Here is a 14,141-nt window from a genome sequence, read left to right as displayed (position 1 = left end):
AATATTGGAGAGCAGCACTTCAATCTCTATTTGATACAGCTGAAACTACTCACTCCCACTGTCCAGGGAAGACACTGCTTGCCAGTCACCTTCAGTGGTATTCACACTGACCACATAGTGAAAGAAGAAAGAACAGTTACTTACCCTGCAGTAGTTGTCATTCTTTGACATGTTGTAGTCAGTGTGGATCTCACAACTCACTCTCTGCCCTGATTTTTAGAGTCCTCAACAGCAAAAGCTTTGAATTTCAAGTGAACTGAGGGAGGGTTGCTGCTGCTCCAGCCTTCGTGTCCTTTCATGGCACAGGACACACATGTAGACCTGATGGACACTGCTCTTCAAACTCCATTCCTCCCTCAACCCCTCTCCCCCTCCAAAAAAACCCCCACTCTGATCTTAAGCATGAGCACCTACGATGGGATCCATAGAGATTACATCTCAAAGAATCATGGTTACTATAGAGCAAGTAATCGTTCTTGTCATATCATACCAGTATTTACATATACATTTCACACATATAAGTAATAATTTTGCTTGATGATGTATTCTTCCATAAGGAGAAATACTGACAAAACATATTTAGCTTAAGTTTCGAAGCCATTTGTAGCAGTTTTGCCTAGTTTAATTTGTTAGCCTTTGCAGGCATTAGTAATTGCGGAATAGCTGGAGTGCTTTGAGTTAAATAAAATAGGACATTTTATTCAATACTTTTCTTCTTTTTTCATTCAGGTACTTTGATTCTGCAGAGTTGAGGAGCAGCACTTTTTCTAAATGGGATGACAATACAGATTCCTTTTGGAAGAAAGAGAGCAGTAACAGAGACACTGACACATTTCTAACTTCAAAAATTACAGACTATGCAGACAGGTATACAGAGATAACTTGTACTAACTTCAGTACAAAGAGTTAAACCTACTCAACTAATTTATGGGCGTAGTCCTGATGACTTAAATAGTACTGCCTGTGAGACTAAGACTATCAGGATTTGACCAAAACTTTGATTAGTAATGAGGCTTCCTTACATATGTAGCATGAGTTTCTTCTGTTTCCCTGTGTAACTTTTCGTCATTTATTACTGCTTATTACATGTTGACTATTTATTGAGTGTTCAGCATTGTACAAGACACAGTCATTCCCCAAAGGGTTTATAATCCAAAAGACATGCACAGAAAAGATGCAATGTAAGAGGAAGTAAACCTACATTGTTTCTATATTTTTAGTTATTCTGATTCTGCTCATTTTTCTTCTGTAGACCTTCTGCCTCATACTTTATTTAAGTTGGACGCTAAATGAATTAAATAGTGATGCACTTGGGACTAAAGTTTATTTAATATATTTACAAGTAACAGATTTGTTTTTTTTTAATTAGTCTAAAATAAGTATTTATTGTTTTCCACAGGGAAATATTTTCAGTTTTATAGTCAATGACAATTGTAGTCTGCAGCCTTCTTTTTCAGTTTTGATTTTAAGTTAATTTTGCACATATTCATTTATTGACACCATCCAACCTGCATACTAAATGAATATCCATTCTTAGAAAATAACAGCATGTGATTGTGTAACTAAGGACTGTAGCAAAATGCAATCTTAACATTGACGTTTCCTGACTTTAGAGTGTTTGTTTGTGAAACCTTGACATTCTTTTAATGTTATATTTTGTAGAGAATACGAATATATTTAGTTGCCAGTGAGATGTGGAAGGTAATGATGGTTCAAAGTTTATGAACTTCTGTACTACCACTAGGCTAAGCCTGCTGTAAACAGTCTCTCATTTTGAACATTATTTTTTACATGTTCACTTTGGGCAGAGTTTAACATAAATGTGGGTTACAAAGTAACTTTTGTAGAATTAATCTAATCCTTGTTGACACCAGTTTTGCTTGCTTTTGAATAAATCTCTCTTGAATTAGTTCTTCTAATTCAAACCAACAGAACTCGTTCAGTTCAAGTTATAGTCAAGTAGTATTTATCCATCTACCTATAAAATTATCACTGAAATATTATGTTTCTGCCACTATATCATTTTTTTAAAGAACAGTTCTGTATATTTCTTGTTGTCCTTGTTTCATATTGACTTGCATATAAAAAACTAGGTACATTTTTTGTTTTGGTTAAAAAGAGATAAGATTGCTTTCAGTTCAATCATGTTATACTGGATAGAATTTTTAAAAAATTGCATTAATGCTTTAGGCCTACATCTCGTCGTAAACCTGAATATGAGCCACCTTTAAGCACAGATGAGGCACAAAAAAAATTTGGCAATGTCAAAGCTATTTCATCAGATATGTATTTTGGAAAGCAAGACCATAGCGATGTAAGTACAAAAGTTTCTATGCAAAATAAACATCCTTTTGAATGCTCAAATATTCTGTGATGACTTTAGAAAATTGTGTTACAGTTACTAATAATGGGCAGGGTAGGTAGCTCGGATTGGCTAACGGTCAGAGAGTAGGTTGCCTTTGGGGAGTTTGCAGAGACACATGGATTTTTATCTGTGTTCTACAGGTAAAAAGTCTCTGTAGTCCCTTACCAGGCACCCGAGCAAACGACCAAGACATATCAATATACTGTTAGTGATGTTTTATTTTTAATTCTTTTCTAGTATGAAGCTAGGGCTCGTCTAGAGAGACTTTCTGCAAGTTCCTCCATAAGTTCAGCCGACTTGTTTGAAGAACAAAAGAAGCAACCAGCAGGTACTAAAGGAAGGCAATGAGAAAAACTAAAACTCCATTGTATAAATGTACTAAGAGTATTAGTTTCCAGTTGCACTGTATCAGAAATCTAGTTCTCCCAGTTCCCCACAAGATGACGTATATAAACTGCATTCTGTGCTTAGCACTTATTACAACAATTTTATGCCATGTGTCTATGCAAAAGATAGGCTACGACTTGTAAAGGAAAGTCTTTTATCAATGGGAGATGATAATCTGTACAAAATAAGATTAGGAAGTCAAGTGGTCCAGTATTTTCTGATATATCAGGTAGGTTTATATGGCACATAAGTCGTACTAAATAGATTTTAATCTTTACATTTGGTAAAAGTCATAAATGTAAAATCATTATTGAGGGAGTAAGTGACTCAGGAAGACCCAGAACACTTAGATAGAGTAGTTACTAGATTTGAAATTCTTCTTCCTTAAATGCCTTAGGGCATATGTGTGTTTAACAAATACTTACTACTAGGCAATATTACTTGCCTAATTGGGCTTCTGTGAAGAAAGCTGTGCAGAAGCCCAGTCTATATTATCTCAGCCCTGCCCCGCTTGCATTAGCAGGGTGCAATAGCAGGTGGGGTTTGTCATAGGTAGGGTTGGGGGAGAAGGAGAGAGGATAAAAGAGAAGGTATTGGATTGGCTGAAATTTAGGCTGGGACATAGTTGTAGCCTTAGTACGTTGTCATTCTAGTCCAGTTATTTATTTGACCAGTCAGTAGCATGGCATGAAGCTATAAAAGACAATGAGACATCAGAGCATTTTAGTGCTCTAATTAATTGGGTTTCAATTCTGTAGCCAGTGGGGAAAGGGAGGTAATTTAAAAAAAAATTGTTTGAAGAATAGTTAAAAATCTGTAAGTTATTATAAATATAGTCTAGAAAAGTGAAAGATACCCAACATCCCAATTTCACTTTAAAAAACAGCCACACAATTCAGTTTCAATATCTTAGTTAATTGTGGAAAATTTAAAAAAAAAAATCATTGTTTTCATTTTGTCTCCAGTGAAAACACATTTGATATTGCATTGGCCTCACTGAATAAGGTATGCACTGTTAATTTACTGGCTAATGCAGCAGTGTCACTTAGCACGAATTCTCAAATTGAATTTTAGTCAAAAGCACCTAAATTCAAGCAACTTGGAAGACTCTTGTTAGAAAGGATGCTACAGTGACTAACTTAGAACTGTGGCAGTTCACTAATATCCTCAGCATTGTGTGTGTGTGTGTGTGTGTATATATATATATATATATATATATATATATATATATATATATATATATATATATATAAATAAATAAATAAAGGGGGACACTAGTTTAAAAACCAATTGTTTTTTTCCTGAATTTTTAACCTACGTATTAGTGTTACAGTTTATATCTACAATTACTATAGCAATTGGAAGGGGAAATATTTTTTTTCAGTTTGTTTATTTTGTGCATTTAACCACACTTTTTGTGGAGACAATTTCATGTTTCCCCCTCTTGTCAGTTCTCCGTGTGGTTTATGTGAGGCTCTCATACAGCAATGGAGGGAGGGGATGGGAAGGAAATAGAAAAATATGATTGTAAAACAAGGATTGGGGGAGGTGTACTGTCTGAAACTACTTTTAACTTATATTTTAAAAATAGATTCAACTTCAGGTTGAAGCCATCCCTTTAAATATACTATCTTGTTTTAAAATGTCTTGTAGGTACCAATATTTGAGTACAGTACAAAGTATTACATCTCATGAAGACACTATAGCATATATGTGCTGTGAGTGCATTCATTACTGACTACTTGAAAAATCCATATGGTTTATGGTGTTCAAGGAAGTGCATCAAATAAAGATAGAATTTTGTTGCCAAAGATGAGAGACTTTTACAAACTTTTTCTGGCTGGTATCACTAAGAAAATAATAAAGGGAGGAAGATACTGTAACAAGGTAGTAGCTTTGCCTCTGCCCACAGTGGATCCCCTGCCATGCCACAGTCTCTGAGGCAGCTTTATTGTGACAACAGAACAGTTCCTCTACCCACCCTGGGTTACAGTTCCTGGGGAATTTTCCCCTTTTCCTTTCAGGTGCCCACTGCCTTCCCTCCCAAAGGACACTGGCAGTTCTGCTGTGCCCGATTACTGATTCTGTGTCCTGTTTCCTGAACACTGCCATCCAGGCTTTTCTCCCTGGAGGCCCCTTTTCAGAACAGTTCCTCTCAGGTTCCCACTTCCTCCCCTCCCAGGGGACTCTGGCAGTCCTAGCTCTCCAGGGGTCCCTATTCCCATGGAGCAGGCAGTGTGAGAGCCCCATGTCTGTGCTCTCTGCCTCTTTCCTGACTGGCATTCAGCCTGACTCACACAGACTCCCTTTCAAAGGGGTCTCTCCTTCTCTCTAGTCCCAGGTGCTCTCTTTTAAAGCTCATTTGGGTCAGCAGATGAGGCAGAGTGCACTGGCCCTGCACCCTCTTAAAGGGCCAGTATCACCCTGTGGTATACTGTAGTGATTTATACTGCCATTTTTAATTCACACAGTAGTCAGTCTGTTACACACACACACATCCTTCAGCTATGGTGGAGAGGTAGTGTCCTTATCTTTTGAAAATTGCCTAACTTTGAGAAGCACACAGACAGTGATTCTCTATAAAATGAAGGTTTCATGAACAGCACTTAAGGTTTATCGTAAAACACTTCCAAAGTGTTTGTTCTTGTAAAAACTCTCAGGTTAAATGTCTGCATCTTTTAAAAAACCAAAAAACAAATACAAAAATAAGAGCTAGGAAAGGCTACAAAAACAGCCTCTAGTGTAATTAATTTCAAGGTTATTGATTGTCAATAGCACTAACTGGTCAAGTTTTACTGACAAAAATGCAAGATGCTTCCCAGAAAGCCATGAGAAAAATTAAGTTGCTTAAAATATTAATTTACATTATATCTGAATTATTTATATTTGTTCTTTGGGATTTTCATTTTTATTAATTTGGTTTTCAAAATTAGAAGACCAAAGGATATCTGAAGTGACAAAGTTCATAAGAAAGTAAAAATTGCAGTTCAGAAACTTGGTTGTGTCTTTGCTACTGTTGTTTCAGATGGGTCTCACAGGTATAAGTGAAACTTGAATCCATATCACAATGTTGATTTGACTAAAGAATCTGTGGAACTCAGGTCTGGTGATACCACTGTAGAAATAGCCAATACTGACCTTAAGGGCAGTGCAGAAAACGTATTATTGAAAATGACTTTGCATCTTTCACTGCAAATAAGTTCTGCTATCCTGAACAGTTTTTAATATTAAATACCAACTTGCATCACTAGTGTCTTAGAAATTATGGGTGGGAAGGTACCAATTCAAATTATGGCTGGTCACTAAAACAGCCATGTTGTAGACTTGCCATTAGAGATGACAAAGGTGTAGTTTTAATAGAAAGTTTGGCATCTTTTGCCTTTTAAGAGTCTAAAATAGTGACAAATTCTTGCTGGAAAAAAAAGGAGCAAGAATTTTTGCAAGTGGTCAAAATAGTTGTTTTGATTGTGGTTGTAGGAAAAAAGCTCTTCTCTTAAGGAAAGAATATAAAAAATTGGAGGGACGATATCTGACCACATTACCCGTAATGGTCTGAAAGTTTCTCTTATAGGACTGCACCTTTTCCCTTATTGCCCACAAGGTATTATTTCACTGTAGTGGAAAAGTGAGAAAAGAGTATGTTTTGCAGCCATAGGAAAAAGATAAGGAATGATTATGAGGCATGATCCACAGATCAAGGAAATTTAAAATTGCACTTTGGCATATAACTTAATGTGCATTTACCTTATTTTACCTTAAAAAGCAACAGAGAGTCCTGTGGCACCTTTAAGACTAACAGATGTATTGGAGCATAAGCTTTTGTGGGTGAATGCCCACTTGCTCCAATACATCCGTTAGTCTTAAAGGTGCCACAGGACTCTCTAGACTAACACGGCTACCCCTCTGATACTTATTTACCTTATAAGTTACATGCCACAGTAGCAAGCAGCTTTTTTTTGTATTTTGAGCCATGATAGTGTATTGTGAAGCACATAACTGAAGTACCATAAAAATATTTTTAAAAGCTCAATTTGAGTTTGATATTATGCACTGAATTTACAGATTGTTCAAAAATTTTATGGGTGTTCGCCCTCAGTGTTTCTAAAGTATGTTTCTGCCACTGTTTGTTTAATCACTAGGATTCTCCGTGTGACCTTTTGTAACACTATGGGCCTGACCATTAGGTTTTCTATACCAGCATCAACCCATTAATTTCTGATTGAGCTACCTGATTGTCTTGTCCCTATAACTTCTAACCTTTCCTATAAAAGGAACAGTTGTAGAAAAATTATGCCTTCTGAAGAAGCAGAGTTCAGCTCTTTGTATTGAGCACCATATGGAGCTGCCAACATCTAGAAAAGTCTTGTAATGGATGTCACATTCTGAGGTGCAGTCCAGACCAATGAAGAATTGTCACATCTTACCATGTAACCCCGAGTGCCTCACAATGCCTTGCTACTGTGGTTTTCTGCCTGGGACACTCACAGTCAGCAACAAGTATGCACTCTGTCTATGTATTGGGCAACCCTGGTCCAATACTTTGGATCCTGGAGCCTGCCCACAATGTCACAGACTTCCACTGGTCTCCACCAGTCTTGGTTAACAACTGGTAAGGAAACTCCACACTCTCCCCAGCCCCAATTTTACCCCAAAATGTGTGTTCTGAAACGTCCAACCTGACCTTGGAACAATCAGAGGAATGTTAAGGTCCATTGCTCCTTTAAAGAGTCAGTATTCAAGAGTTTGTTACTTTAACTGGAGTTAACAAAGAGTTGAGTTTAAACACAGCACTGGACTGGTTGACATTAAAAATAAAACAAGTTTAGTTACAGTGTTAGATCTTAAGTGAGTATAAGAATTAAAGTAAGAAATGGTTACAAGAGAAATAAAGATAAAATGCTTTCTAGTAACTACAATTTAAGCTAAAATAGGTACAAGGTAAAATCCTCGTCCCATGTTTCCATCAAGATTCCTGACCAAACTCCTGGGTCATGATCCTATCCCCCAAAGTCAAAGGCACCTTTGTCATCTTAGGGGAAAGATAGATAACATGGGGTTCTTCGAGGAGTGTCCCTGTGGGTGCTCCACTTTAGGTGTCTTGGCCCCCTGCATTTGTAATCGGAGATCTGTAGTAGCAGTGCCCCGGTTGGCCATGCACATGCGGCATCTGTCTTGCACCACTCCGAGTGGCCATTTAGCGTGCGCAGCCAACCGTCTCTCAGTTCCTTCTCTACCGCCTTTGGCTTAAGTCGGAGCGACAGCAGCGTCTGTCTATCTTGTAAAATTGCTTATATTCCCATCTCTGTTTATCCCCTTTGCCGGTTTTCTTTTATTTTCCCGTCCTTATTTACCGATTAAAAAAAAAATTATTATTTTGTTTGGCCCCCCCCACCACCGGCGGGTCTCCGCCGATGTTGATTGAACCATGACCTTCACCTTAGGCATGCCTGGTTCCCCCCGGCTTTAAACGTTGCCTGATCTGCAGGCTATCTGTTACTGTATCGGATGGTCACGCTGTCTCTGGGAAACCCATATACCACAGAAGTGTCCACCTTGCAAGAAATTATCTGCCAGGACACTGAAAGCCAGGGACCTCCAACAAAAACTATTAATGGTGGAGAAATCCCTCAGGCCAGCTTCTGACCCAGAGTCCAGGACTCCTCCTGGCCAACGGTCTCTAGCAGCAGCCTCAGACAAGGGCTCCACACAAACCATGTCTAAGGACCCTGCATCTAAGAAGTGAGAGTGAAGGATTCCCTCAAGTGGTGGATACAACCGCAAAACATCTGTTCAGGGGTCCCATTCCAACAAAAAGCTCCCACTATAACAATCACCACAGATGCCTCCCTAGTGGGATGGGGAGCCCATCTGGACAACACCACCATCCAGGGATGCTGGTCCCCAGCAGAAACCAACCTACATATATACATTCTAGAGCTCCGAGCAGTCAGAAAAGCACGCGAACACTTCCTTCCGCTTATCTGCAACAATACCGTCAAAGTCCTCATGGACAACTCAGCCCGCATGTTTTATATAAACTGACAGGGTGAAGCTCGATCGTACCCTTTCTGCATCGAGGCACTCCACCTGTGGCAATATAGACATTTCTGCAGCTTGCCTGCCCGGACTTGAGAATACCACGGAAGACCATCTGAGCAGACACTTCTCACAAACCCACGAGTGGGAGATGGACTACCAGACCCTCGTGACCATATTCAACCAGTGGGGGTTCCCTACTACAGACTTATTCGCAACAGCTCACAATATGAAATGCCCTCAATATTGCTCCCGAGCGGGGCTCGGGCACCACTCATTGGGTGATGCCCTCCTCACAAAATGGGAAGCACCACTAATGTACACGTTCCCCCCTGATCCCTCTACTAAACCGGGTGTTACACAAAATCAGACAGGACAAGGCCAGGGTCGTACTCATTGCACCCACGTGGCCCAGACAGACGTGGTTCCCATACCTAACACAGATGGCGGTGAAACCTCCTTGAACCCTTCCACAACTTCCTCACCTCCTGACACAGTAGGCCGGCCGTGTCATTCACCCCAACCTATCGGTTCTCCGCCTCAAGGCCTGGTTACTCCATGGCTAATTGGGCTGGATCATGATTACTGTGAAGAAGTTAAAGATTTTCTCTTGAATAGTCACAAGCTGAGCACACGCAAGACTTACGCTCATAAGTAAATACGTTTCTGCACCTGGTGCAAGGCTCATCATATGTCTCCTCATTCTACCCCTCTACCCAGAGTCCTGGACTATATACTAGGTCTTAAAAAGGCAGGCCTTTCCAATCGCTCCATAAAGGTACACTTAGCAGCAATCACCTCACTACATGATAAAAGTTAGATGGAACCACGATCTTTGCTCATCCAACCACTAAACGATTCTTAAAGGGCATGACCAACATCTACCCTCCCCTAAAACACCCTACTCCTATATGGGACTGTGACGGGGTTCGACTCACCATCGCTGGCACCCCCTGCCGGTTGCTCCGGGAATTAGCTCTTGACCGCTCCAGGGCGTCCTCGCCACGTGGTAGCTCGCCCGTTGTCTCCATTCTGCTGCCCTGTGACCCGTGTTGCTCCCTGCTCGGCGGTGTCCTCTTCATCTGCTTCAAGACACTGCCCTGCGGCAGTGCCCATTACTCTGGTCTCACCCCCCTTCTGGGGGGGGGGGATTGTTAACAGCAGTCCTTCTGTTTGCCCCTGCCTCGGTGGCCAACCACAACCTTAGAGTCTAGCCCCTCGTCTCAGGGGCAGGTCACGTTCTGTCTCGGCCCCTCTCCTCGGTGGCCAGGGGCAATGCAAGGGGGGAAGGGGGGAACCCAGGTCCACCCGCTACTCTGGGTCCCGACCCAGGGACCCTCTAGTGGCAGCCTCCCTCTCTGCTCCTTCTCTTCCTCTCTCGTCTGCCTAGTTTCCCTGGGCCACTTCCCCTTTGGCCCTATGCACCTTCACGACCCCTTCTAGCAAGGGCTGCAGCCTGGCAGGTCTCTGGGCCAGAGCTCCGCTCTACTCCCCCAAGCCTGCCCAGCACTGCTCTGTCCAAAGTGTTGCTCCATAGCTCAGGAGCCAGTCCTTCTCCCTCGCTAGTCAGGGAGTGATCCCCCTCTCCTCTGTTAGGCAGCCTTTATATAGGACCTAGCCTGGCCCTGATTGGCTGCCTCCTTCCCTGCCCTGATTGGCTGTCCCCAAGCCTTGGCTGATTGGCTGCTGGTCTGCACAGCCTCTCAGGCCTGGTTCAGCCCTCTTCCTCAGGGGGTGGGGCACCGCCCCACCACAGGGACCTTAACCTCATGCTATGCATTCTCATGGGCAAGCCATTCGAACCCCTTGCGACTTGCTCACTGCTACATCCATCAATGAAGGTCTTCTTCCTTATTGCGATCACTTCCACAAGAAGAGTAGGGGAGCTAGGGGTCCTAATGGCACACCCGCCGTATACCACAGTCTATAAAGACAAAGTCATCCTAAGACCCCACCCTAAATTTATACCTAAAGTAGCCTCTTCATTTCATTTAAACCAACCCATTTACTTACCTGTGTTTTTTTCCGAAACCCCACGCCAGTGCCGGGGAGGCATCCCTTTACACTCTTGATGTCCGTAGAGCTCTGGCCTTCTACCTAGAAAGAACAAAGACATTTAGAAAATCATCACATCTCTTTCTCTCAGTCACAGAGCAATCAAAGGGTGAGGCCATCTCTAAACAAAGACTAAGTGGATTTCTGGCTGTATCCATCTATGCTATCATCAGAGCAACACCGCTGCTCCACCTGGGATTCGTACGCACTCCAACAGAACGCTATCCATGTCTGTTGCGTTCCTCAACAACGTACCCATCGTAGACATTTGCAGGGCAGCTATCTGGGCCTTGGCCCACACGTTTACCAAACACTATGCCCTGGAACTACATTCCTCTGCCGACACTCAGTTTGGACTCTCAGTGCTATCCACCGTCAACAAAGATACTCCGAAGCCCCTCCTTCCATCAAGGGGTACTGCTCCATAGTCACCTAAAGTGGAGCACCCACAGGGACACTCCTCGAAGAAGAAGAAGAAGAGAAGGTTACTCACCTTGTGCAGTAACTGAGGTTCTTCGAGATGGTTGTCCCTGTGGGTGCTCCATTATCCTCCCTTCTCCCCTCTACTTCGGAGTTTCACGCTGATTCTCTGGGTTAGAGAAGGAGCTGAGGGATGGTTGGCTGCGCACGCTAAGTGATCACTCAGAGCGGCGCGGGATGGCCAACCAGGGCACCGCTACTACAAATCTCTGATTACAAGCGCAGGGTGCCAAGACATCTAAAGTGGAGCACCCACAGCGACAACCATCTCGAAGAACCTCAGTTACTGCACAAGGTGAATAACCTTTTTTCTTGGCCCCCTTCTCTTTTATAGTCCAATGAATCTTTGAAATGGATTCTTCTGAAGGATACCTCCAGATAAATCTATTTCCAACAGTGAAGTAGTGTAACGGAATACACTCCTGTATTCACATGCTACACACTTTTGTAATAATCTTTTGTACAAAGTATGCCTTATAAGGTATCATTTGAAAACTCATTATTTGCTGGTCCATATTGTCCTGGTAAAATACGGATGGCAAGATTGTTTGAAGTTATGGGATTCCCCCTATGATGTTGTTAACACATGTTCCAAACCCTACAGCCCTGCCCAGGCAGAAGTCAGGTCTGTCCTAAACAAAGGAAGCAATGTGTGCTTGCCTTAATTTGCCTTTACGCAGTAAACAGAGTCATCAAGTAGGAAGGGAAAACAAAAGGAAGTTCAAACAGGTGAAAAAAACATATCCTTGTCTTCCTGGGTCTCAGCTAGAAATATTTTTCAAGTGGGGGACTGAAACTATAAAAAAAGGAGGGACAAACGCCCCCCAAGGGACCCTTCTCTCTCTCTCCCTGCCCACCTCATTCTCCACAACTGAGAAGACAAAAGGAGACAGCCATTGGACTCTAGGGCAGGGGTCCTGACCTGCGAGTTTGGTCAGTAATCTACTGGAACCTGTGGTGAGAAAGTTTGCTTTGCAACTAAGCTACTTTCATAAGTAGATATTAGTGAGAGTTTTCTCTTTCTTTATTTTTCTTGTAACCATTTCTAACTTTTATACCTTGTTACTTATCCTCACTTAAAATCTCTCACTTTTTTGTTAATAAGCTTGTTTTACTGTTTTATCTAATCCAGTGTTTTTAAATTGAAGTGTCTGGATAGCTATTTAAGCTACTAAACTGGCATATTATTTCTATAAAAGAATAATGGATTTAATATATTTGTATTGGCCAAGAGAGGGCTGGGCAGTACAGGACAAAGATTTCTGGGGGAAGATCTAGGACTAGGGGTGTGTTGGGGTCATCCTGCAGTATAACCAAGGCTGGTGAGAGACCAGGTGTACCTGGAAGGCTGCAGTTACACACAGACACTCCAGGTGTGGCTTGCATGCTGGAAGGCTGTTTGTGAGCAGCCCAGGTGGGAGCTACTGTAAGGCACACAAGATTGCAAGACAGGTGACACCACTACTCATTTCCCTCTGGAATTGTCTGCTAAAATGCAAATTGTTTAGTTCTTCAAGTGATGGTACCTATGTGTATTCTACATGTGGGTGTGCATGCATGCTATGCACCTGAGTCTGGGAGAAGTGTCCATTGACCCGCACATGCGTGGTGCGTCCCCTTGTACTTCAAGCCAAGTGTATAATAGATAGCGTTGGTCAGTGGCTTTTCGGTTCCCTCTTACCACCGCACGGCCTGAGTCAGAACCCCTGTTCCTTCATGCTCTGTTCTGTTAAGAGAGTGACCACTCCTTGTTCTGTGTGTATAGTTGCAGATAGTAGGATTTTGTTGTTTTAGTGATATATACGTTCGTGTAGTTCTTTCCCTGTTTGTTGCTACCCTCTGGAGTAAATCCTGGTACTGACAATGATCATCCAGCAGAGAGAGTGAGAGAGGAATAAGTGCCTTGCCTGGCAATAATGAAGCAGCAGCGGGGACCAGCAGAGCCAGCAGAAACAGTTCAATATCTTCCTCTTCCTCACAGACCGATAGTGTCATTGGGCGAATGTGGGACGATTGATAAAAGGCCTGCAACAGTGCCAGGGTGCCCAGCGTGGCCAAAAACAAGGGTCCCTGAGATGTGGTGGGTCCCACAAGTAACAGTACCAGGCCTCCGCTCCTGGATCATATGCTTGGGAGGGTGGGGGTGGTAAAGGCAGTCTAGACCATGAGTCCGAACTTCAGCGGGACATGAGAGAAAATGAGGGTTCCAGCTCTGAGAACTCTGAAGATTGTTCCAGCAATGTGGGGGAACTGTTAGTACCAGAGGTCTGCAATTCAGCAAGCTTCTCTGGCAGCTGCAGCAGAGGTTCATCCTCCTGGTTCACGGACCTCCTCAGACTCTCCACCTGCACGTGGCTCTGTCTTTGAACACTCCCAGATCTACTCTCACAAGATCGGGGGAGAATCTGGCATTCCAATCCGGGCCCTCTTCACCTCACAGACTGGTATTTGGGTGGGGGTTGAGGGTAGACTGGACATGCTTCACCCTAGTATGACAGATCCTTACTCAGAGCAGTAGAGAATCCACTAGGTCATGCCACCGAGCAAAATGGAGTTTAGGGAAGGAAATTAGTAATATTGTATCCAATTGAAACTGCAGGAGGAATCTTATATGTTGTCAGAGTTTAATTACTCAACTTGGTATATGGAGTGTACAGTTTTAGAAAATACAGTGAAACCCGCTATACCGCGATGTTTGGGGTCCAAAAAATTACATTGCGCTAAATGCGGGGTCGCGGTACAGCGGGGTTTCAAGCTCGTCAGTGGTCCCTAAGGCGGTGCATTGATGTGCGCCGCCTAGTGCCCCTAGTGCCCAGCA

At 42.6% G+C, this 14,141-nt stretch overlaps 1 protein-coding gene across 1 annotated transcript in view; it reads left to right on the top strand.

The window, feature by feature from the left end:
• The window catches only part of ARFGAP3 (ADP ribosylation factor GTPase activating protein 3), a 70,625-nt gene that overhangs the window by 53,616 nt on the left and 2,868 nt on the right, over positions 1–14,141 (top strand). Inside the window, exons 12-14 of the mRNA XM_024214011.3 lie at positions 730–867; positions 2,191–2,314; positions 2,603–2,693. Coding sequence (XP_024069779.1) covers positions 730–867; positions 2,191–2,314; positions 2,603–2,693 — 353 coding nt within the window. The remainder of the gene's footprint in view (positions 1–729; positions 868–2,190; positions 2,315–2,602; positions 2,694–14,141) is intronic.

The sequence above is a fragment of the Terrapene carolina genome, unplaced genomic scaffold, assembly GCF_002925995.2.
Source record: "Terrapene carolina triunguis isolate 2854851 unplaced genomic scaffold, T_m_triunguis-2.0 Scaffold112, whole genome shotgun sequence".
In the NCBI taxonomy this organism is placed as follows: domain Eukaryota; kingdom Metazoa; phylum Chordata; order Testudines; family Emydidae; genus Terrapene; species Terrapene triunguis.
Note: the sequence above shows the minus strand (reverse complement) of the source record. Positions and strands in the feature narration are given on the sequence as shown.